Here is a 23,792-nt window from a genome sequence, read left to right as displayed (position 1 = left end):
AATATACAAAGACACAGAGGATCTAAGTCAACCAGCCTTGTAGGCAACTGTAAAAATTTTTTTCTTTGGTACTTTTCTTCCTCTAAAATGCAACATCAGCAGGTAGAACCTAATAGGTGAGGGAATATCTAAATTATTAAATATAACAACTCAACCAACCCTCTTCCCTACATTTCTTCCTCTTTTATTATTTTTTTTTTTTAGTTTCTCTAGAGCATCTACCACTACCTGACCATATGTAGCTTTTATTCAAACTCCTCAAGTAGAAGGATTTTTGTTCATTAATATATCCCCAATGCTTAAAACAAAGCTGGACACACGGCAGGAATCTTTAGCAAAAATCCACTGAATAAATAAAATAATATTTAGTATTCTTGTTTGATATCTCAATCTCACAAATGTAGTATTCTATGTTTACATGTGAGGCATGATTCATTTGAGAGTTGGACTGTTGGCTTTCCCTTGGCAGATTAAGTCTTTACTAATAGCATAAAGCAATTTTTGTATAAATTCCAGTAACTTCCTGAACTTTCCAGCGTATATCCAACTTATGTTTTGGTGTTTGTGACCCTTCTGCACTTGATGTTAAATACTTACGTTAACTTTAACCTCTTTGCGTGACCCGGCATTACGGGAACATAAAGCATTTTGACTCCCTGTACCACCATCGTTGGCTCAATTCCATATTTCTCCTAAAGGTAAACACCCCAAAGGAAACAATGAAAGCTTCTTTCAAACACAAAGTACACGGGTAAAACTATTTTATATCCACCCAAAGGAGGGACGTCTTATATAAAATATAATTTATATACTCCCATAAATTTAAACTATTAAATTTAAAAACTATTGTTGTAATCTCTTTTATCTGTGGTGTCACTTTTCTCAGTTAACCATAGCCTGAAAATAATAAATGGAAATTCTCAGAACTAAGCAGCTTATGTTCATGCCCAGTATTGGAGACTGGACCTAGGCTAGATGCATGTCAGCTAAGGGCTCTTCCACTAAGTCACAGCCTCAGCACTTAGAAGGAAATGTGTTAGTTTTAAATTGTGTGCCATTTCAGGCAGAGTGAGGTTTGACACTGTCTACCGACCTATTAGTTGTTTAACCACCAGTCTTTGTTATTAGAATGACTTACTGCTCTGTCCTAGTCTTTAAGCAAACCTTATTTCAACATATAGCAGTTCTCAACCTGTGGGTTGTGACCGCTTTGGGGGCCAAATGTCCCTTTCACAGGGGTTGCCTAAGACCATCAGAAAACACAGGTATTTACATTACAATTCATAACAGTAGCAAAATTACAGTTAGGAAGTAGCAACAAAAACAACTTTATGGTTGGGGTCACCACACATGAAGAACTGTATTAGGGTCGCAGCATTAGGGAGGCTGAGAACCACGGGATTAACAGAAGGCACAAGGTGCAACAACAGTGAGGCTGACAGTCCAAACACGCCAAAGGGAAACCAAACGCCTCCTTTCCAAGCAGAGCGCGCTCAGTGTTGTAAGAAAAAAAATCAGAGGTTTAGGTTAAGATCTACTGTAAAATAAGCTAAACAGTCTTGAGAGATATACTGTCAGTATAGTATATGTTCTAATATAACACTCCTGTTTTTCTCTACGATGTTTTATTTGTAAATTACAATAGGTATGTACATACAGGAATGAACCAAATAAAGAACTTAGTATTATTATTACTACAAGGACCTACTGGAATTTCTATGAATTATAAGGCACAACATTAACCACACTTCAAGGTACTAATTAAATGAAAGAAATGAAAATATCCTACTTTGACAGCATTTATGAAATCGGAGAGGGTAAAATCTTCTTTTCCGTGAACAGTCCATCTATCCCAAATTGTAAATGATATTCCATTTCTGTTACAGAAAAATATTAACAGTACAAGCATTAAAATCTCTTTCCATCAGAAGTAATAAAAATTTCCTGCAGCTCAGTATTTATGACATACTTAAAAATTAATTTGTGGGGGTGGGGAAACATAATTTTAAAAATATTCAGTAAATAATATAGGTAAGCACTTTTACCCGTTTTGTATATTTTTCAGTGTCTCATTTCATATATGTCTTACAATGTACCTCTCGTTTTCTTTTTAATACTTCTTTAGTCTACACACAAAGTAATGAGTTTTTGACATTTTCATTCATGTATATCATTGCTCTTTAATCATACACATCACCCTCCTTGGTCCCCTTCTGATCTTCCCTTCCATTCATATAGTCTCCCTTTTGTTTTTACATCTTACATTTATATATAGTTGTGTTTCTTTGTGTGTGTGTGCATGTGTATGTATGTAGATGCATGTATCCCTCTATTTTTAAATGAGGGTTTTATGGTTCAGATGTTCTGGGCATCAATAACTGAACATTTGGATTGTTCAAAGCATTGGCTGAAATAAATATGCTAGAATGATAATCTTGGCATACATGTAATTTGGCATGTGTGAAAATGTATTTATAAGTGGGAAACACAGCACCTTATCTCATTTGTATGAACTATAGTATTTGTGCTCTCATGAGTAATATATTAGGACAGCAGAGGATTAGCACTTCCTCACAAGATGCTTCCACTCACATTTCTGGCTGTGGCCAACCTGAAATGTCAGAAACAGTAACTCAAGGAACTGTTTCTTGTTGTCAAAAACGTGCAAATTTAGATTCTGCATTTCATAGTCTATAGAAAGATAAAGCATTATCCAAGTCAGGAATCCTAACATATAATGCTAAACGGTGTAACAAACAACTGTGGGAGGATTCTCTGGCTAGTCTACTTAGAAGTAATTCACCAGGGTGAGGTTTGACTGGGTCCTGAAAGAGCAGGAGGGCTTAACAAGAAGAAGAGATGAAAACCAGTACATTCCTTCCTAAGGGTAGAAATATTTTCTTTCTCATTATAGAAGCCAAACAGACTTTTATACATACCTGATTTCAGTTTTTCTTACTTCAGATGTTTCTGTAAACACTATTATTGGAATGGCTAAATTAAGGAAACAGTTTCTGTAAGCTTCAAAGGGATAACCACCAGCTACTTTGATCATCTCCAAGGCAACCTAGAGAAGAAAAGGTGATGTGATTATCTCAAGAGCCTAATGCTAAAGCTACTTGGGATTTTAATCAGTCTCGTTCTTTGCCAAGGTTCAAGCATTTCTCTGTGAATAGTAAGAACAGATTGTGGTATATACATTTCTTATTTAACTGACCCATATATTTTTAGTACATTTTACTTTTACTATTCAGACTATTCCATATATAGTGAACAAAGTTATTTCAGCATTTAATCATCCTATTTTCAAAGCAGATACCCCCCCCCCCCCCAACTCAAAACTAAAGTGATGTGGGATACCCCTGTGTATACTGTGAATACCACTGGTTAATAAAGAACCTGCTTTGGGCCTACTGCAGCACAGAATAGGGCAGACAGAGGAGGAGAGAATAGGCGGAGTCAAAAGAGAAGCCATGTAGCCATGCAGGAGACAGACATCAGATGCTGGATGAAACCTTCCCAGTAGGCCACAATGACATGGCAATACACAGATTAATAGAAATGGGCTATTTTAAGACATAAGAGCTAGTCAATGAGAAGCATGAGCTAATAGGCCAAGCAATATTGTAATAATACAATTTCTGTGTGATTATTTCTGGTACAGGCGGCTGGGAGCAAAGGTGCAGTCTCCAACGACACTAAAGCAATTTAACCAACCAATATAGGGGTAGATAACAACTCTAAACTGTGGAGTACCAAGAGAGTACAGTATAATAAATGGTCACAATAATGATTTTTAGGTACTTGGGTACTAAGAATATTTACTTAACACGGAGGCTAACATGATTTTTGTCAGAGTCAAAAGAAAGTGACAGGACGGCTGGGTGACCCTCTGTCACACTTGGCCCTGAGCTCTGGAGGACGGGACACCACTTCTCTTCTCTCCGAGCACGTCTGGCTGGCTATCCCTGGGTGCGCACAACCAAGTATTCCTCAGATCCCAGAACTCTCTCTGGGACTCCAACCTTTCTAGAGGCTGAACTCAGAATACAGGGCATCCTGAAGTGTCCCCTGGGTTCCAGGACCTGCTCCTCAGTTAGCTGCTGAGTTGGGGTCCTTCCATCCACCTCCACAAACTAAGGGGGAAGGAAAAGTCTGAGATCAATGTCTCTAGAATATTTATACTCTATCTTAAGCTTATTTTTTTGTTTTTGCTTTTTGTTGCCGTTGTTGCTTTTTGAGACAGTGTATCTCTGTGTAATAGCCCTGGTTGTTACAAACTTCCCAGGCTTGCCTCAAAACTCACAGAGATCTGCCTGCCTCTGCCTCCCAAGTGCTGGAATTAAGGCTTGCGCCACCATCGCCCAGTTATGAGCTTTTTTAATACTAAAGTATTTTTATACAGATATTTTAGATATATAGGTATACATTATTATATCTCTAGATGTTTCAGAAATACCTTTAATTTAAATTATAAGATCAATTTTTTTTTAACTTTTCATCTCTAAAATCTGAGTGGCAAGTTAAGGCTGGTATGATGCAGGTAAGATAGAAGCGTTTTTATAAGAATAAGCTTACCAAGCCAGAAACTGCAGCAGTAGATGTTGCTATAGCAGGGATAATTTTACCAGCAATGCGCTTAGTTTTAAACCGGTCAGCTGGTTCAATGCTATACATTTTGGCTCGAAGGTTGGATGCAGCTGTGATGAAATCTATGTGTCCATTATTGTCATCATCTTTTTCAAATGAAAGCACTGCCATCTGAAGGTCACCTGACCAAAGGAAACAGAAGAGTGGTCTCTCATTAGTGGTAAAAGTATTATGAGATAAAAAACTATGTACACAGTGTACATGCATAAAATTTTTAGAGGACAAGATTTCTGATAAAAACAAAAACAGACAAGTTACCAAGCTGAAGGATCCACTTAAAGCACTGCTCAATTAATAAGGCTATTTAGCATAATAATTTGTATGTCATTAATCAAATGAAAATGTATAAAGAAGTAGGCAATAAAGAAGTGGGCAACTGAAGTTATAAAGGAACATGAAAACAATGGCTTTAATACCACCAAACCACATTTTATAAAAAAATAGTAAATAGTGAAATAAGAGCCATTTGTGACACTAGCTACTGCCAAGTGCATTATAAAACTTTGGTACTACTCAAAATTTACCTCAAAATATTACTTTGAAACATTTTCTCTCTGACAACGAACAAAATAATTCATTTTTCACTTCAAGTATCTTTAAATTAGTGATTTTCATTATCACTTTAAAGACTATTAACGTATGTTTTTTCCATGAAATTTTACTGGTTCACACATGAAATCACAGAACTTTGAGAAGTACTGATTCATCTAACAAGAGATGATAAGCATGCATAAGCAGATGGACAACCAACTCTGCTTTTAAAGAATTAGAGTTTGACTGTGGCAAAGCTGTAGAGTCAGTCTGTATCCCTGGGCAGTACTGAGAAGACTGGAGTAGAGAAAGACATGGGGGCCTGAGCTGAGGCTCACAATCTACACAAGTGCTGTGCACACACAGTGAGAATCTGTAATCCCAGCGCTCTACAAAGGGATAAGAGGTAGACATAGGAGCATCCTTGGAAGCTTGTAGACCAACTAGCTGGGTAAATGCATCAGGAAAACCAGCCAAGAAGGCAGGACCAGCACCCAAGTTATCATCTGAGCTCCATGTGTGCCATGGCATGTGCATGCGTACATACTCATCTATATCCCCCACCACACTCATTTTCTCTAAGAGACTTCTGTAATTCTTCCCCCTAAAGTGGCATGTCTAAAAATATGAGCAGGTTAATAACCTGATTTTTTATTTTGAGATAGGGTCTCACTATGTAGCTTAAGATGACTGTGACTTCCTGATCCTGCTGATCCAGTATGCCCAGCTAATCTGAATCTTCTGCTCCTTAAAACAAGATATTTGCTTGTGTTTTTAGACCTGTTCAATATCTGAAGCATAAAAACAGTAAGAATTACAACACAGCAGTTAATGCAATTTGGAGAATTAGATTTTAAAACTTGAAGGCAAGGACATGAGGAGAAATATGATGAATTTAATCACAGTTAAGGGAGAGAAATTTTATATGATATACTCAGCTATCATGATTAAGAATTATTCCCCTCAATTTGTCAATATGGCTCCAAGGTATCTGCAAGTGGTCCCTTACTTTTGGTGGCTTTGTTAGATGAAATGGCTTTTTCTAGCTGGAAAATAGCATTCCTCTCATCTTCACTGGAGATGGGAACATGGTCCGGCTTCCTTGCAGTTTCATCTGTTTGAACAACCTTTAAACATAGTACAAATGTTTATTACTACTATCACATTTACATCCAGGCTTGACTTTTATTTATGTTTAACCAAATCATAAGAGAAAATATTTGGTCAATTCAATGCCCTTTGATCATTAATCATGATTTATCTCTTTCTTAGTAATATTATTACTGTGTTTGTTTACTACCTATATTTATATACTAGCAGGTATATGCTATAACCAGGCTCTTTACCTTGGTCACTGAGAGATCGCCAGTATATCTCAAAAAATTTACTTTTCTTATTGGAGCTTGAATTTTTTTTTTTAACTGAACAGCTTACACACAGACAGCTTAAAATCCCACAAATAAATGAAGTTGATATTCAAATAGCTTTGACTTTGACAAATCTCCATTCAACTAAAATTGCATAGTTCAAAGTATCAGATTCATATAGGAAAAATGGAGCTCTTTACAAATATATAATATGGGCTTTAAATACTTAGTATATGAAGAAAGTAGTTCTTTTCATGTAGAATATATCTTCCTTCATACACTAAGTCTAGCATCATTAATGAAGCATATACCACAACTGACTTATCTTTAAAGACTTACCTAGTAGACAGCACACATGAGATGTTTCCAAACCAAATGTCTTCATCACTAATTATTAAAATACTATTTACTTTAAAATTTAAACAAAGTATGTTCTGAGACATTAAATATTACAAACATTTAACATGTATTAAGGAATCAATAAAACAGAAACTTCTGTCTGCCATCATGTCTAATTAATACTCTAGAAGGCTGTGATATCTATATCCAAGGGCATGAGGGTCTTAAAGCCTAAGTGTGAGCTATTTTAAGGAGTTGTGAAACAGACCATAACTCATATTAAAACTCTCAACTGCACAGGGAACCCTATTAGCCCTGAATTGTTACACTAGGAGAGGCACTGCAAGCCAGCAAACATACTCAAGTGTGCTTCCTGGGCTTTAGTCTCATTTTATCAATGAGAAATATGGGCTAGAAACTTTTCTTATATATGTGATAGTTTTATCCTTTATTTGCTACTATATTAATATTTGTGTTAATTGTCATGAATATTTTATTCAGAAAACTCATTCACTTATGCAAAACTCCACTGACTACAAAGATACTTTTCTACAAAACAAAAATTCAGGAAACAAAAATTCATCCTTGAGGAAGGTTGCTTTGTGGTTAAATTTTAGAGTATATAAAATAAAGGCATATAGTAATTCTGTAAAAAATACTTTATAAATGCATGTAAACACATACACGCATATATATAATCAAAATTTCCTATTTCATTGCCAACTTCTCAGGTTCTGATGCTTTCTGTGCTATTTTCTAGGCCTAATTATCAGAACAATTTTCCATCTATTTGGCAGCACAAACAAGTGCCGCAATAGTACCAAAGCTAAATATGTTTGAATGTAATGCAATCTATAGAAAACAAACATCACAATACTGTTATATGGATCCTCAGTGCTGTCTTGCAATCCTACATCATTCCACTGACTTTTCTACTTTGCTCTCAATTACTGTATACTCCATCTTCATCTCTCTAGCGTATACTGAACTGTTAAAGTTACTTCTTATTCCACCTAAGAAACTAGCACTCTTTCCCCAGCTCCCTTCACTGTCTCTGAAAACTTGTCAGCACTACAGTTACGCATACAGAATCTACTTCCCCTCACCTATCTTGTTAGCTTCTACCTCTTTATCCCCCAGTCATCCATCATTTGCCCATGTTCTTGCAATAACTGACAACTTTTCCTGCTTATGTCTGTATTCACGACCACTCATGGTACCAGGTTCTCAAATGAAGGCTGGGAGCTGCTTCTGTCTGTTCAGCACCAGCCCAAGTGGCAGGTCACCCAGAGCATGCTCCGGGTGCATCTCTATTTATAGTTCAACTCCTTTGGATAAAATGTCCTTAAGGACAAAGACTGCTCATTATGCATACGCAGCAGTTTAATAACCACTAGCTAGCTAAGTGAATGAACTGCTAGCTTACCTTGCTGGAAGGTTTGAATTCCTGAATTTTAACTTCTGAAAGAATATCCATGAGGGTATCCACTGATAAATCCTGTTTTATTTAAAAAAAAAAAGTTAATTTTATCAGCACATTTCTTTAAACCCTGAATCTGAAGTTAAACACTCTATTAAAAAAAGGTCCTTTTATCACATTAACTATTTAGCAACTTAGCATATCACCTGAGTTATTTATAGCCATTTGAAACATTTATCTCCATTTTGTCATAATTGTCGGCCATAACGGCTAGTGGAGGTAAGGAGGTCTTGAGTAAAAACGTACTTATTAGTTAACAACCTTTACATTTTTGTTCTTTCTGCAAAATTCAAAAAATAAACCACGTACCCATATCTTTAGTATCAAAGGTTTCCCTTTCTCGAGTAACATTATACACTATAAATTATTCAAATTCATACACTGAGAAGCAAGATACAGTAACGGTTCAAGTTTAGCTAGATGAACCTGCATCTACATTTATTACTAGGAAGCTCCTATGAAAAACTGAGACACACTGCTTTTGAGGCTAGTTCAGACTTGTAACACAAGACTGGACACTGTTATTTACTCCTAGATCTGTATGTGGTATTTAACTTTCCATCAGGAGTGATCTAAAATAGGCACATCCATGTTAAATACAGATACAGATTTGGTAGCACAGGTCTGTAATTCCAACAGCTCAAAGGCTAGAGTGGAAGAAACACAAATTTGAAGCTAGTTCCGGAGAGTCTGCGCATCTACTTAGTAAAACCCTATTTCAAACACAGTAACAACAAAAAATTAAAACCGTTTTGTTTTTCTCTAATCAGTTTACTTGAAGGCAGAGTTTATTTAACTCCAATATGCATTTAAAGAGAAAGCTAACCTATGCACATGTGCTGTCTCTCAAAACTGTATCAAACGTGCTGGATGCAAAAAAGATGATTCGAACAGAATGAGTCTGATTCTAAGGTACAAAAACCAAAATAAGACAACTCTAGATTTCTGAAAAAGTGTAAAAGTTAACATTAAAAGAGAAAAACAGGAAAAAAAGAGTATCTCTACAAAGTATTTTTAAATTGCTATGAAATGTCTCATGGTTTCTAATACAGAGTAACCAGGATAACAGAAATAGGTAAGCAGGTCATAAACAGTTTTATTACTTAACGACCACTTTTCACAAATATTACTTTAACATTTAAATTCATAAAGAAAAATATTTTCTGTTTGTCAGTACTGTAATAAGTAGACAGCTTTTGCAAATTAGAATGGACAGTAACACAACAAAATAAAATGTGCTTTTCGTTTTCAATCCAAAAGAATGATTCTAGTTGGGCAGGTTATGCAGCCTGTAATAAGAGTACTCATGAAGTGAAAGCAGAAAGATGAGCTCCCAGCAAGTCCCAGCTAGACAGCTGCAGTGATATTTTGTTTATGTTTTAACAAATGAAGCTTGCCTGAAGATCAGAGTGCAGAGCTAAGCCACCAGAGGCCAGGGAGTGGTGGCACACACCTCTAATCCCGGGGAGACAGAGGCAGGGGGGTCCTGTTAGTTCAAGGCACTCAGAGCTACCCGAGATTGAATCTGTCTAAAAGAGAAACAAAGCTCACACAAAGGAGATCCTATGCCTTTAATCCTAGCAGCAGGGAGGTGGAGACAGGAATAGTATGGCTGGGCAGAGAGAGGAATATAAGGCAGAAGACAACAGCTCAGCACAGTCCGAGGTTTGGTGGAACAGTGCAGTCTGACGATCACCCCTTCAGTCTGAGCACTGGTAGAGGTCAAAGGTCTCTCTAATAGCTGGCCGCATTGCTTCTCTGATCCTTCAGCTTTCACCCCCTAATATCTGACTCTGGGTTTTATTTATTAAGATCAATTAGAATTCGTGCTACCCAGCAAATTCTGGACCAAGCCTTAGCTGTGCGAGCTCATGTCTCAAAACAAACTAACAAAAGAAGAATGATTCTTAGGATCTAAAAACACATTTCGATGCCACAAACCAATTCAACACAGGTTTTGATTACTTGCTAGGCGCTGGAGAGTATCTCACCTTTTCTGAAAATGGAATGCAATATACTGTAGCATATAGTTTTGCAGCATTCTGAAGAAAACTGAGATGCCTTTTGAAATGAAAATAAAAAAGCAGTTTGAATGGCAATTTTAAAGATAATATTTAAGTCCATTAAGACAATGAAATTCTGCCTAGACTAAAACACAGAATAAAATACCAAATTTTCTTTTGATACAAAAATGCTTATCAAAAACACTCATAATATTCAATATTCACTAGCAATACTGTGAAGAAAGAAGTGAAAAAAAAAGCAGAACTATTTGGAATACTTGGAGAAAAGTCCTTTTAATCCATTAGAAAGTATTTATCATGTATGAATGAGAATACATTAGGTTTAAAACAAGCAAAATAATTTACTTAAAAACAAAAATTGGGGGGGGGGGCTGGAGAGATGGCTCAGAGGTTGAGAGCACTGGCTGCTCTTCCAGAGGTCCTGAGTTCAATTCCCAGCAACCACATGGTGGCTCACAACCATCTTTAATGAGATCTGGTGCCTTCTTCTGGTGTGCAAGCATACATGTAGGCAGAACACTGTCTACATAATGAATAAATCTAAAAGAAAGTTTAAAAACAAACAAACAAACAAACAAACAAAAATGGGTATGTCATATTGGAAAGGCAATTTATATTGTAACTTGAGTTCTGTAGCAAGCAATCGCTAGGAAATTAAGCAAAGCGCTATTTGTAGAAAGGAAGATTAGTAAAAATAAGTGTCTATCTGGTGAGAATTTACACACATTAAGTGCCAATTTCAGAACAGTGCACATACAGACTTCCATACATACAAACATGTAATAATACCCATACATATAATACCTGTATTAATTTAGGAAGCTAGCATTAACTGCATTTTCCACCTTAAGTAAAGCATTTTAGCTTTATTTAGTGTAAGAAATATATTTATTATCATTTTATTTTCTTACGGGCAAAAGTAGAGGTGACTTAGTTTCTAATGGAGTAGGTATTACTAACAATAGCTATTTACCACGTAAACAAGTGGTGCGTAGGAAGGATGTGGCTGGCTCTGTTGACTAGAATGATTCACTAACTTTGGGAAAAACCCTGCAGTGTACAGCTAAGATATTTACAGTGAAAATATACACATATACTTACAAAGTTTTGTTTAAATCAAATTTTATTGGAGAAGGTGGTCTTTTTGGTGACTGCCAAAACAAACCTGATAAAAAAAAATGAAATATTGTTTTGAAGAAATACTGGTCATATCCAGTATGGTAATTATGATTTCTTCTCAATACTTATACTCACTGCCATCTTTTAGTCGAGTGTCAAGAGGAAAACAGTGAAGAAGTTGTAGAGCCTGAACAAAAAAAATAAAAAAATCCTATTATTTGTTGCTATCTGAAGAAAAAACCCTGAAATTAAAAAAAAAAGCTTTGTTCATATTTTCTCAGTCTTCATAAATCAAACAAAACAAACTTTAAAAGATACACAGTGACGTCTCATAGCCAGGCACAGAAGTTTTTATGTTTTCTCTTGTCATCAGAGCTTTCTTATAATAAACATGAATGAACACTGACTACTTCACTCGTTTTGTACAAATGGTGTATCTTCCTCATAATTGTGCTTTTTTCTAAGAGCTAATCTTTAGAATAAATATAAACAAATGGCATTCAGCATTTCAAAACACTATAACTGTGCATGGAAGAGGGTAAGAATATAGACCTGTAAATTAATAATACTTAAATCTAGGTGAAAGATAAATAATGATTACTGTGAACATTATACTCTCATTTTTTTCAACAGCAATAACAACAATAAAAATCAATCAAAACAGGGCTGGTGCTCAGCAGGCAAAGCTACTTACTGCCAAGCACAGTAACCTGACTTTGGTCCCTAGGACCCACACGGTGGGTGGACATGACCCTTGTAATTTGCCTTTTAACCTCCACATGAGCATACCCCAACTTTCAACAAAACAAATAATTAAAAACGTCATATTAAAAATAAAACCCAACCAAACAAAAACACAGTCACAAAAGATATAAACTAAAAAGAGTAAAGAGAATCAAAAGAAATCATGATAAAATCAGGTGGAATAGGAAGTCTATTTCCTGGTGAGATGTGAGCACATTTTTCTAAAAAGCACACCATGTAGGAGGGGAAAAGACAAATGTGTACTTCAAGACCGTGTTTAAAAGATGAACGCATAAGTAAAGGCCTAAGAAAGGGATTAAAAACTACAGGACACAGTCTGTTAGCTATGTGACTGCAAACAAGAATAACAGGTATTGCTACTGAATACTTGGTCTTGGCCTACTCTAAATGCTTTATGTGGATTAGCTTATTTAACACCTACCACTACACTGTGCAATGTATGCTTAATCATTTTAGACAAAACACATAAGATGTGTTTGAGTTACGATTGGAAAATATAAAATTCGAACAAAATTTCCATCTGATTTATCAGTCTGTTGTTTCTATTCTGAACAAACTTTTTTAGAGAGGGAATTAATGCATTCCTATTACCTAAAAAGAAAAGCTATCCAAAACCCATTTTTGTACTGAGGATCAGTTCAATGTATAGCTGACAATCAAGCCAGTAAATGAAAACTAAATGCTTTAATTAGTAACATCCAAAGAGAAACTGGTCATATGCCTAGTCTTTACTCTCAGCTAACTTATTATTTATTTGTGAAAGGCCTGGTGAAAGAAAACAACAGGCACTTTAAGTTAGGGACGTTAGTAATAAATAAGCCAAGGGCAGATCTTTGCTTAAGGTCTCAGAATGTATACCTACCTTATGGTTAAAATACTTTTCAAACTTCAGTCTTGCTAATTCTACACACTGGGACCAATTTCTAGGTCTTCTGCTAAGTAGCTTAATAGCTTGAAAACAACCTTCTAAACTCTGTCCATTTTGCATTTTCTAGAAGGAGAGGAAAACAGAAAATAAAACACTTTCCAATTACAAGCATAAGCACATTCCAAAAGTATGAGTCAAAGCCCAAAGATGGATTCACAGGTTTAGTATTTTAATTTTACCACCCCCTCCTTTTTTTAGCCTCAAGCCCACATCTCTTATTCCTTCATTTTTTTTCCCCATTATGAGAATAGGAGTGGACAGCAAATGAAATTTCAGATTTGGTGTTTCTTAATTCACAACACACCTTCATGTTTTCCTATGTGTAAGATTCTAAGTACCCAAGAGGTTTTTAGTACATGGAGTCCTAGGAATAGTAGAACAAACTGGACCTTTTAAATTGTATGATAACGAAATTCAAGGCAGCACCTTATTATTAGAACAGTAAGATTAGTGTCCAGTCATGATTATTTTTACTTGAATTAACCTGAACTTTGTTCCCAAAGTTCAACAACCCTTGATTATCTGTTGTTCTCTTATCAATATTATCACATCCTCATTAGGTTGAACAACAAAAAGTAACATTTGAAGGTCCAACAGTGACACTGTCATACAGTTCCATTAAACTAACAAGAGCTATCAGTGACCCAATCTCAAGATTCTCCTGACATTTCACTGTGATCAACTGTTTGACCACTCTTATTTCTGTAGGAAGGTTTTCTTATTTTCAAGTAACTGGAAAACAAGGTTCTAATGACATCAAGTATTAGGTCTGCAGTAAAAGGCATTGATCTTTACCTGTAAGACGTCTTCTGCAGAAGGATAGGTTTGCCAAAATTTGTTAAACAATGAAGGCTTGTGAGAAAAGGAACTTTCAAACTGTAAAGGAAAAAAAGTTACAAGTATATCTAGAAGTTATAATATTGCCTTTTCTAATTCAGAGAGGACAAGTTTATTAAAAACTTTCACCTTGTCTCTTGCCCACTGGATAGTATGTTCAATAGCAGCTGGAAAGGACTTCAGAGTACAAAATGGTATTTCCTCTTCTGGGGGGTCCCGCTATTGAAAAATAAAAATCCCAATTGTTATTGACTGCTGGGTACTTGTGTGGTGTGACAGAAAGTAATATGTAAAATTTGCAACATTACTTCCTACTTTGGAAAGTGATTCAAGAATCCTTAATATATAAGTTCTCTGCATACTCCAGGTCTCTACATGAAGAAAAACATTTGAGAATCAAGCTTGGTGTTTTCCTAGAGGATATGGGTATTAAATAAATGGGGAATGATTAAGGTGTCTCACTAGAAGAAGCACCACTAAAGATCTCCTTGTCTATTAGACGCTGTGTGTACAGCCTACTCAGCCAAAAATGACTCAATTTATGCCTTTTTGCTTAGAAATATCTATTTTAATTTGCTGATATATAAGCTACCACTAACTTTTTATAATTCAAAGAGGGATACTATCAGTAATATTAAATTGTGTTTTACAAGGATTTTAAATTAAAAAAAAAAAGGGAGAAATTTTAGCAGAAGTAGCAGAATTAAAGAATTCCCTACTGTGAAAATCGTCCCATGGGATTTTACATATCATTTCCCTCCTGTTTAATACACTAATTAAACATAGTTTAATCTATTGTATTATCATCATTACATGTACCAATGTACTTCATGAAAGAAAATGGGAAAACAGTGAACCCTAAGAATTAAAAAAATTTGCTAGCTCAAAACATATTCCTTACATCAAGGAACATTGATACTTATAAAAACCATATACCTTGCCGGGCGGTGGTGGCGCACACCTTTAATCCCAGCACTTGGGAGGCAGAGGCAGGCAGATCTCTGTGAGTTCGAGACCAGCCTGGTCTATAAGAGCTAGTTCCAGGACAGGCTCCAAAGCTACAGAGAAACCCTGTCTCAAAAAACAAAAACAAAAAAAACCAAAAAAAACCAAAACAAAACAAAAAAAAAGCCAAAACAAACAAACAAAACCCACATGCCTTGATTTTTTTTTTACCTGAATTGTCCATTTAAAAATTACAAAGCCTATAATTATTTCCTAGACCCAGAGTCTCAACTTGAGCAATATTGTAAAATCATTTATGGGGGTCAAAACTGTTACATTTTATCATGTACCTAAAATACACAGACATATACATATAGTTTGGTTCCACCACTGAAGAAATCTGAATTTTCCAAGTAGATTCTGGGAAAATTACCAGTTTTCACAAGTATTTCTAATAATGCATTCTGGGGCATAAATTCTTAATAAGGATAAACATTAGAAATGAATACATGGTTACTATACTTGTATTCTTCATTCTTTTTATGCCAGCCTGTATCTGTATATATAGTGTATAACTAAAACCAAAAGATCACTAAGTGGATATGATTTCAAGTCTTTGGTGACAGTTCTATTTTCAATACAAAAGTTAAATTGCTTCTAAAAGCTTTTTAAACTCTAGGGTTGTTAGAAAACTTAGAAGTTCTGAGAGATAGTGAAAAGATTATTGCAGAAAGGTCAAATACTTGTGATGATTTCTAACAATTGGATTTAGGGACCAGGGAGATAGCTCAGTTCACAGAAGGCTGGCTGTGTGAGCCTGAGGACCTACTTTTGTTCTCGAGCACCCATGAAGGTCTGTGTTTGTAATCCAGTATTGAGAGGCAAAGACTGGGGAGGGAGAGCTTGAGGGGATAGAAAGGGGTGGTAGCAATGGGGAATCCTTGGCACTTGCTCGCTAGTCAGCTGAGACAAATCTAGGCTTCCCGAGCTCAGTGAGAGGCCTTGTCTCAAAAAATGAGAGTACAATAGAGAAAGATACCTGACATTGAACTCTGACCTTCACATAGGAGTTCCCTTGTACCCTTACAACTTGGGTTCAACAGATTTAAAAATGCAGATGCACATATAACCTGACTGTCAGAGCTAAAACCAAGATTAATAAAGCAGAGTCAAATTTACTGATTCCTCAATGAAGACATAATTATGACATAAAAAGACAGACATTTATTGAATATACTGACTTACGTGACTATTATAGGATTCAGTCAATTGAGGTACAATAATTTCAGTGTGTCCCTTTGTGCCCATTGTTCCAGAATCTAGGAGAGGCCGGAGATTTGCTAAGCAACGGCTATTTGGAGACAAAATATGCAAAAACAAACACAAATGTGAGCAATAAATAGTAAAGAGAGGGCAGCTCCTGCTGTTTATTTAATATTCCACATGTTGATAACTTCTGAACGCTCTGTTGTAGGAAACAGAATATGGCCCACGTAACAGTTTTACTTCCTAGCTCTATTACATATATAAAACTTGCTGTTCAACCTAGTAATTTTTGATTCTTTCTACTTACTAAATTCTGGAACTGTTAAATGTTTCCACCTTAGTTATCAACTATGTTATTCTATCTTCACTTGTTTTCTATTTATTATTTATTTTCAGACTCTACATTCTACCTCACTGTATTTTTCTCTGTCTTTATTTTAAACAGGATTAGCTAAATGCTTTCATTAGTCATGTTTTTCTTATTTTTTTTTTTTGTATATGGTCCCTCTAACACACAAACACCCAAAAATAAATGCAATTTTCGCCCTACTTCTTTCTTCTGCTCAAGATTCATCTTCTTTCTCATTTCTCAACTGGTAAGCCTTCTCTGACAAATGCTCTAGTATCCTAACATTGTAGTCAAATAATGATTCATTCAACAACTGACTTTATAAATCACATTGAATGTAATCAGATGACTGGCACTGACGATATAGTGGTAGAAAAGAAATGGTCTCTGCATGAAAGATTTAGTGAAGAAACAAACATTAAGTAAACACATACGTAAAAATAAAAAGTAAGTACCACAATGAAAAAGTATTAAGAAAGCAGATAACATCTGCTTTAAGAAAGATATTTAGGCTGAAACTGAAAGATAAGGGAATAGCTTAAAGGAAAGAACAGGCAGGTACATTTGGGGGGAAGAATTCTGGAGGAAGAGAAATACAATTTCCTCATGCCAAAACCAATTTAGTTCCTAAGGTAAAAAGGCCTTTCAAGACCCTAGAGAAGGCATAGACAGCCAGAATAAGGAGAGCCAGGGAAGACTGGGCACATTAAACATGGGAGCAATGGCCAGGTGGTAGGGATTTTATGAAGAACATTTAAGTTGTTTTACCAATACTGAATTCTTCTAGATACACTAGGAAACCATCAGCATGCTTGAATTTGAGTAGTACTATTAGAGTGACATAAAAAAGAACCAGAACATTTGGTAATTTTCCAAAAAGTGAGGGTGAAAAACAAAACTAAAAATGGAAAATAGTTCTTTATGCACTTGAATCTCAAGAACATACCTGTCTACATATCTCCTGGCTTCCACATTATCTAGAGCTGTAATAATGATATCTTGCTTAGTGTAAAATTCATCACTGTATATAATCTCAGTGGCAGGACAAACTTTGTTCAGGTGTGCATCTATTTTTAACTGAGGATTTATTTTCAGAGTTGCTTCAGCAGCAGTATAGCTTTTAGGTTTCTAAACAAGTAACAAATAAAAACAGAAGGAATAAATGTTAAACAGAAAAAGATGAACTATGACTGAATTTATATATACTAATCATTTGGAATATATATGAGGTGACAGCAAGGCAATGAAACTAGCTCAAATAATTTACATGCTAACAATCTAAACAACCTTCATTGTTTAGCAAAGTGTTTTAGAGAGTTTAAAAATATTCAAAAATGCTATTTGTCTTAAAAACAATTTTTTAAAAATTACAGTTTTATTAGCCATTATTGAATCATTGTGTTATTTCAGGGGCATGAAGGTCCATTTTGAATACAGGCTCTGAATCTTCATTCCTTTACAGCAGCTTTTGAATTTGGGCATCTGATCTAATAATGGTCTTTCTGTCTCTATGAAGGTATCATCTTTTATTTTTTACTGTAAAAACAGTATCAGAGGCCCTTAGAACTCAGGAAATTAATAAAGAGGTCTTCATTGTTCACCTAGAGATAATGCACAAAGTGAATTGTTTTAATTGACATTTTAATTCACAAGAGGCTCCATTGCCACATCCTTTGTTTTTATATGCAGAAGAGGACATCAGGCTAACTGTGACACTGGTGTGGTCACATCTGTTCATAGCATGCCTCAACTTCATTTCCTAAGACTGACAATGAGTTGACAACACATGGGAAAAATATATCTTTGATTAACACATTTCTTCCCTTTTCTATACTGTTTATTTGATATAGGGTTTCACCATGTAACTGACTAGCCTCTTACTCACTGTGTAGACCAGGCTGGCTTAGAACTCAATGCCCTTGAGAGCATTGATTAAAGCAATGAGCTACCAAGCACTGCCTGTCTCTTTTTCTGATTTAAACATTTTAATCTTTGAAAAAACTAGTAGTCTTCTTACAATAAAAGGGGATGTTAAATAAAAATAGCACAGCAATTTAAAATTCTAACTCTTAAAACTTACCTGTTTTGTAACAAACAGAAACAAGAAGTTGAGTTAAAAATCTGTGCTTTCAAGCCTGAAATTAGAGGGCTTGTTTACGGAAACACTCTGGCGATTACAAAAGTACTACACGTTTTCCAGCTCAAATACTAACATCTAAAAATCAATGCAAAAGCCAACTTTATTATACATGAAAGGTAAATTTTTATTTTCTTCATTTTGTTCTTCCCAAAGAACATGTCGTTCCTTCTCCTAGGAGTCTAACAAAGGACAACCATTATCTATTTATGAGAAGAAACATTAACAAACCTGTATGTGATGAGGACGAAACAGGAACTGTCTGTTTAGGTTGGATTTTTCTATCAAATCAGGATCTGTAACTGTAACCTTATATCAGAGGAAAACAAAACAAATAAATCTGCTTTGCATTTCTCACTATGACTGGAACAGTACCCTCAAATTATTTTTTCTAGTAAAAGTCATTACAAAAGTAAAATTCTGAAGTTGCCAATAATATGCTATCATAAGTTTAATTCCAATTAATATTTAGTTAATGAGCATAGTCCAACTAAGGCAAGATCTATAAACTATAAGGCCATTGAGTATTTTTAAAATAATTTTTATGTCTGTGGCTGTTTGCATTCTCAGAGTCAACTAGCTGTCACAGATTGATTTTATAGGCCTAAAATACTTGAGTTTAGCCTCTTAAGAAAGCGCAGACTAACTCCTAAAGCTGAAAGGAAACAAAAGCTCAGTTAGACTTAAGAAGACTGGCTTAGGTACAGTGCTGCTCAGCACAGGTTCCAGTTTCAGTGCTGACTGGTGTTCGCACACTGATTTTTCTTTTAGTAATTTTCCTGATCTATGTGCCTACTTTTTTGTGGAATTTTATGTTAGAGGGTTCTATTTAACAAGTACAAATATTATGGTTGGGATACAGTGTCTACAAAAAGGCTCACTGTGTCTTTGATTCTGGGCTTCTAAGACATGAAGCTTTGTGAGTCAAACATTTTTATGTAGTTCCAAATTTTGGAACATATCACTTCAGCTACTGTGGAGGCTGAAGTAGAAAGATTTGAACTACAAGGCCTGCCTAAACTACAAAGTAAATTTAAGGCCAGCTTAGGCAATTCAGCAAGACAAAAAAAAAAAAAAAAAAAAAAAAAAGTGAAAAAAAAAAGGGTTAGAGTACAGCTTAGTTTTGGTGGATTTGACTAACATATGCAAGGACCTAGGTTCAATTCCCCATACAGAAAAACAACCCTAAAATTAGCTTTAAGTTATCTAAACTTTCCATGTTCTATCTAAGCAATTTAGTAAGTTTAAAATTTTTTTTTCCCAATTTTAATCAGAAAATCCTAAAAGATTTTAAAAATGAATCATTTCACGTACTTGAATCTAAGTATGCACGCTCATAAATTTTATGGCTTATCCGTCATGCATGTCTACATCATGTAAAAGACCTTACATTTACATGTCACACTTTTACTCTGCCCTTTCTGAAAGATAATTAAACACAGAAATGTAGGCTGACAGGCATTTTTTCCCTTTCATTATAAAGCTAATCTCCATTACTGTGTTGCACTGCTTGTTACTCAGATGTCTCTTCCTGAACCCTGTCAACTTCACTATTATTAATCAATTTTGGAAAATTGTCAATGTTCCTTTTTGTTTTGTGTTCCGTATCATTTTTAAATTCAAAGATTTTTTTTAATGTAGATTTTTCTTTGTGATGGCTGTTTTTTAAATTTACACATTATTTATTTATGTATGTGAGCACACATGCACAAGCCATACTAGGGCATACATGTGAAGTGAGTCTGTGTATGTTCATGTTGTGTGGCTATGTCTATGCCAGGGTGCATATGTAGAGGCCAAAGGGTAACTTGGAGTCAGTTCTCTCCTTCTACCATGTGGGTCCTTGGGATTAAAACCAGGTTGACAGGCTTGGTGGAAGCATCTTTACTTCACGAGCCATCTCACCAGGCCAGGGTTCCATTTTTTAAAGTGTAAAACATCAATGGATAATGTTTGCTATGCAGAGTCTATGTGCTCTGGGTTTATAGGGACAGCTATGACTGCATTTTACTCCTGTTTAAAGACTGGAGAGTTCAATGGCTCTAAATTTTCTATAATAACATCTCTGCTTGATATTTTACCCAATATAACACTGGATCCATATATGGGTATGGAACATGGTCCAAGAGTCTTATTTTCTGGTGAGCGATTTCTCTACTTCATGTTTTAGACATCAAAGAGAACGAGAAAAATGTATTTGGTGTTTAACTCAAGGTCTCACTTCTCTTTCCATCTTACTGTCTGCGAACACTTAGTTTTGTTATACAAAGTCTCTGTTCAGAGTGACAGTGGACTGCTGAGATTGCACACTTTATTTTGCTGTCTGATGTCAATAGATTTCTTCTCTACAGATCTTGTCTAGATCTTTACCTACTAAAAGCACTGTTAATGTTCATACAGTTACAACATTCAGGTGGGCCAGGCAGTGGTGGCACACACCTTTAATCCCAGCACTCGGGACGCAGAAGCAGGTGAATCTTTGTGAGTTCAAAGCCAGTCTGGACTGTTACATAGAGAAACCCTGTCTCGAAAAACAAACAAACAAAAAAACAACCAAACAAAACAAAACATTCAGGTGACCCACAAGTTTATAGTAAAGGGATTTTTCTTTTCTTTCTAAATCAAAATTTAAAGCCAGTAGACTCGTGGTTTAGGGAGCTAAGCATGGAAAATATAAATATGTACCTACTTATAGCTATGATAATAATGAATTCCTTGTAAAACTAGAACAATAAGGCAAAATGTGAATTATCATCTACTTTTCAGTGACCTGTGTAGTGTCATTGTTATTTACCAAGTTAAATATATGAAGTCAGTAACGAAATTTTTTAATCTTAAAAGGTAAAACGACTACTAAAAAATATTTTAAATGCCACTGTTTTGCAATGAACTCAGTCTGAGGAATTTTGACTGTATGCCAAAGTATCTACTATTCCCACTGTCTGAAACTCACCACTTAAACTATATTAGCTCTCTGCAACTTGCTAATGTCATCTCTCATGTTTAAGTATTCTTAATATTTAACAACAGTATAACAAAATAATAACACAGTTTTCAAAGCTATGACAATAAAGGTTCCTTTTTAATTTTGATCTGGATGATGAGAACAAAAGAAAAGATAGCCCATTTTCAGTTTCTGAGAATTTCAGAAAGTTAAGAACAGAGAAATATAGAATTTGTCACTTAAAGTGACCAGAAGACAACTAAAATCTTCCAATTCTTAGTTTAAAGATCTACTTGAAACATAGGCTGGAATAGTCAAAGACAGTTTAGAAAAGCGCAACACCAGAAATACAAATGTGTATGTAACTCTCAAAAGCCTTGTATCTTACCAATCCTTCCTCTCTGCTTGTACCAACACCCAGTAAGGCGAAATTTTTTAACATTTCACAGCCTATGGCACCACATCCTACCTATTGAAGAGAGAGAGTAAAAGTATAAATGTCAGACGATAAAACTATGTCTACTCAACAGAGAACATTTTCAGTCAGTTTTCTTTTAAATGCTATTACAATAAAAACTATTTGAAAAAATGAACATTTGTGATTCACTTGTTATAGATTGTACTTGTACCGGTTTCATAAGACCCTTTAAATGTCTCAAAGGAAAAAAAAAGGCACAAACAAATAAGGAGAATGTACTATTTATAATACTTCCTCTAAACAGAAAACATTGGAAGATTCCTAGCAAACGCTGAACACAACTTATTTTTTACACAGGATAGAAAACAATGGCAGAAACAAAACAAAACAAAACCTACCCAAACCCAGAATTACTCTATGAAAATTTTTTTTACTTTTACTAGATATTTGTCAGTTTATCTGAAAGGTGAAGTTTAAGACAATTCAACTAAGAATTTTAAGTAAAACAGCATTTGAAACTGATTATAAGAAGTTTCATCTACATGCAAAATCTCAACAGCAATTATTAATCTTTAAAATATTACCTCATAGAAATGATTGTTAAAATCAAGTATTATTTTTAAGACTTGCCAAGAAAGTTATGCTCTTGAGAAAGATCTCTCTCACACTATACTAAGATATTTTAAAAAGAGAATATAGGTTGAAGAGATGTTTCAGCGGTTAAGAGCACTAGCTGCTCTTCCAGAGGTCCTGAGTTCAATTCCAAGCAACCACACATAAAATGAGATGTGGTGCCCTCTTCTGGCATGCAGGCAATACATGCAGGCAGAACACTGTATACATAATAGATAAATCTTTAAAAAAAAAAGAGAATACATTTACTCATATCTTAATTTAGTGAGGAAAAACCCCCACATTTTTAAAGTACTTCTAGAAAATCATTCAATGTTGAAGCTATTATATTCAGATTTTATTTTGAAATGCATATTCCTTGGATTATGAATTGGCTAATGTTTTATGGAAAGGACTAGAGTCAGTAGATCCAGCTGTTGACAGTCGACCGCAGTTTGAACACACTTCTTATTCTCATTCTTATTCATACTTACAAGGAAGACACTCAGATTGTGAAGCTTCTGACATAATTTATCTCCAATGCAGGCTCGCAAGGCATCATATCTATCTCCTCTGGAGAAACATTTACCAAGAAAACAGAAAGACAAAAGAAATACATTTTATTATTTTCAATAACAATTTAGTATTGTGCTTTAAAGGAGAATATACTATAAGAGTTTCCTCCATCCCTTCTCACCTCTAAACAAAGATCCAGAGGTAACTAATGACGCTAAGAGGGAAGGTCGCTGCCAGACAGGAGCCCCTCATTGGTGATACAAAGCCGACAACCCTGAACCCAAACACACACAAGCCACACTAACTGCACTTATCAGAATGTGTTTATATATTTATGCATATATACATAGAAAATTAGAAAAAAGAGGCCATCAATTTGAGAGAGTGAGGTGCACTGACAGGGTTAGAGAGAGACAAGGAAGCGGGAGTTGATGTAATTATATTTTAATTAATCCTTTTTATATAAAAATTTTTCCTTAATTCATGAGAAGAGCTACCTTTTTTGAATGAGAAAAGACCCTACCAATACCAAATGACTTAAGTAAAGATGACTTTAATTTATAAT

At 35.1% G+C, this 23,792-nt stretch overlaps 1 protein-coding gene across 1 annotated transcript in view; it reads right to left on the bottom strand.

Annotated features, from left to right (window-relative positions):
* Uba6 (ubiquitin like modifier activating enzyme 6) overlaps nt 1-23,792 on the bottom strand; it is a 65,258-nt gene that overhangs the window by 6,064 nt on the left and 35,402 nt on the right. Inside the window, exons 16-32 of the mRNA XM_038334684.2 lie at nt 23,206-23,284; nt 22,070-22,150; nt 18,969-19,046; nt 17,547-17,728; nt 16,231-16,336; nt 14,170-14,259; nt 13,999-14,079; nt 13,138-13,266; nt 11,646-11,697; nt 11,493-11,556; nt 10,359-10,428; nt 8,314-8,385; nt 6,191-6,308; nt 4,579-4,772; nt 2,940-3,067; nt 1,790-1,877; nt 598-692 (exon numbers count right to left, since the gene is read on the bottom strand). Of these exons, the coding sequence (XP_038190612.1) occupies nt 598-692; nt 1,790-1,877; nt 2,940-3,067; nt 4,579-4,772; nt 6,191-6,308; nt 8,314-8,385; nt 10,359-10,428; nt 11,493-11,556; nt 11,646-11,697; nt 13,138-13,266; nt 13,999-14,079; nt 14,170-14,259; nt 16,231-16,336; nt 17,547-17,728; nt 18,969-19,046; nt 22,070-22,150; nt 23,206-23,284 (1,707 nt within the window). The remainder of the gene's footprint in view (nt 1-597; nt 693-1,789; nt 1,878-2,939; nt 3,068-4,578; nt 4,773-6,190; nt 6,309-8,313; nt 8,386-10,358; nt 10,429-11,492; nt 11,557-11,645; nt 11,698-13,137; nt 13,267-13,998; nt 14,080-14,169; nt 14,260-16,230; nt 16,337-17,546; nt 17,729-18,968; nt 19,047-22,069; nt 22,151-23,205; nt 23,285-23,792) is intronic.

This window comes from Arvicola amphibius, chromosome 1 (assembly GCF_903992535.2).
Source record: "Arvicola amphibius chromosome 1, mArvAmp1.2, whole genome shotgun sequence".
Classification (NCBI taxonomy): domain Eukaryota; kingdom Metazoa; phylum Chordata; class Mammalia; order Rodentia; family Cricetidae; genus Arvicola; species Arvicola amphibius.
The sequence above is the reverse complement of the archived record's forward strand: the minus strand, read 5'-3'. Positions and strand labels throughout refer to the sequence as shown.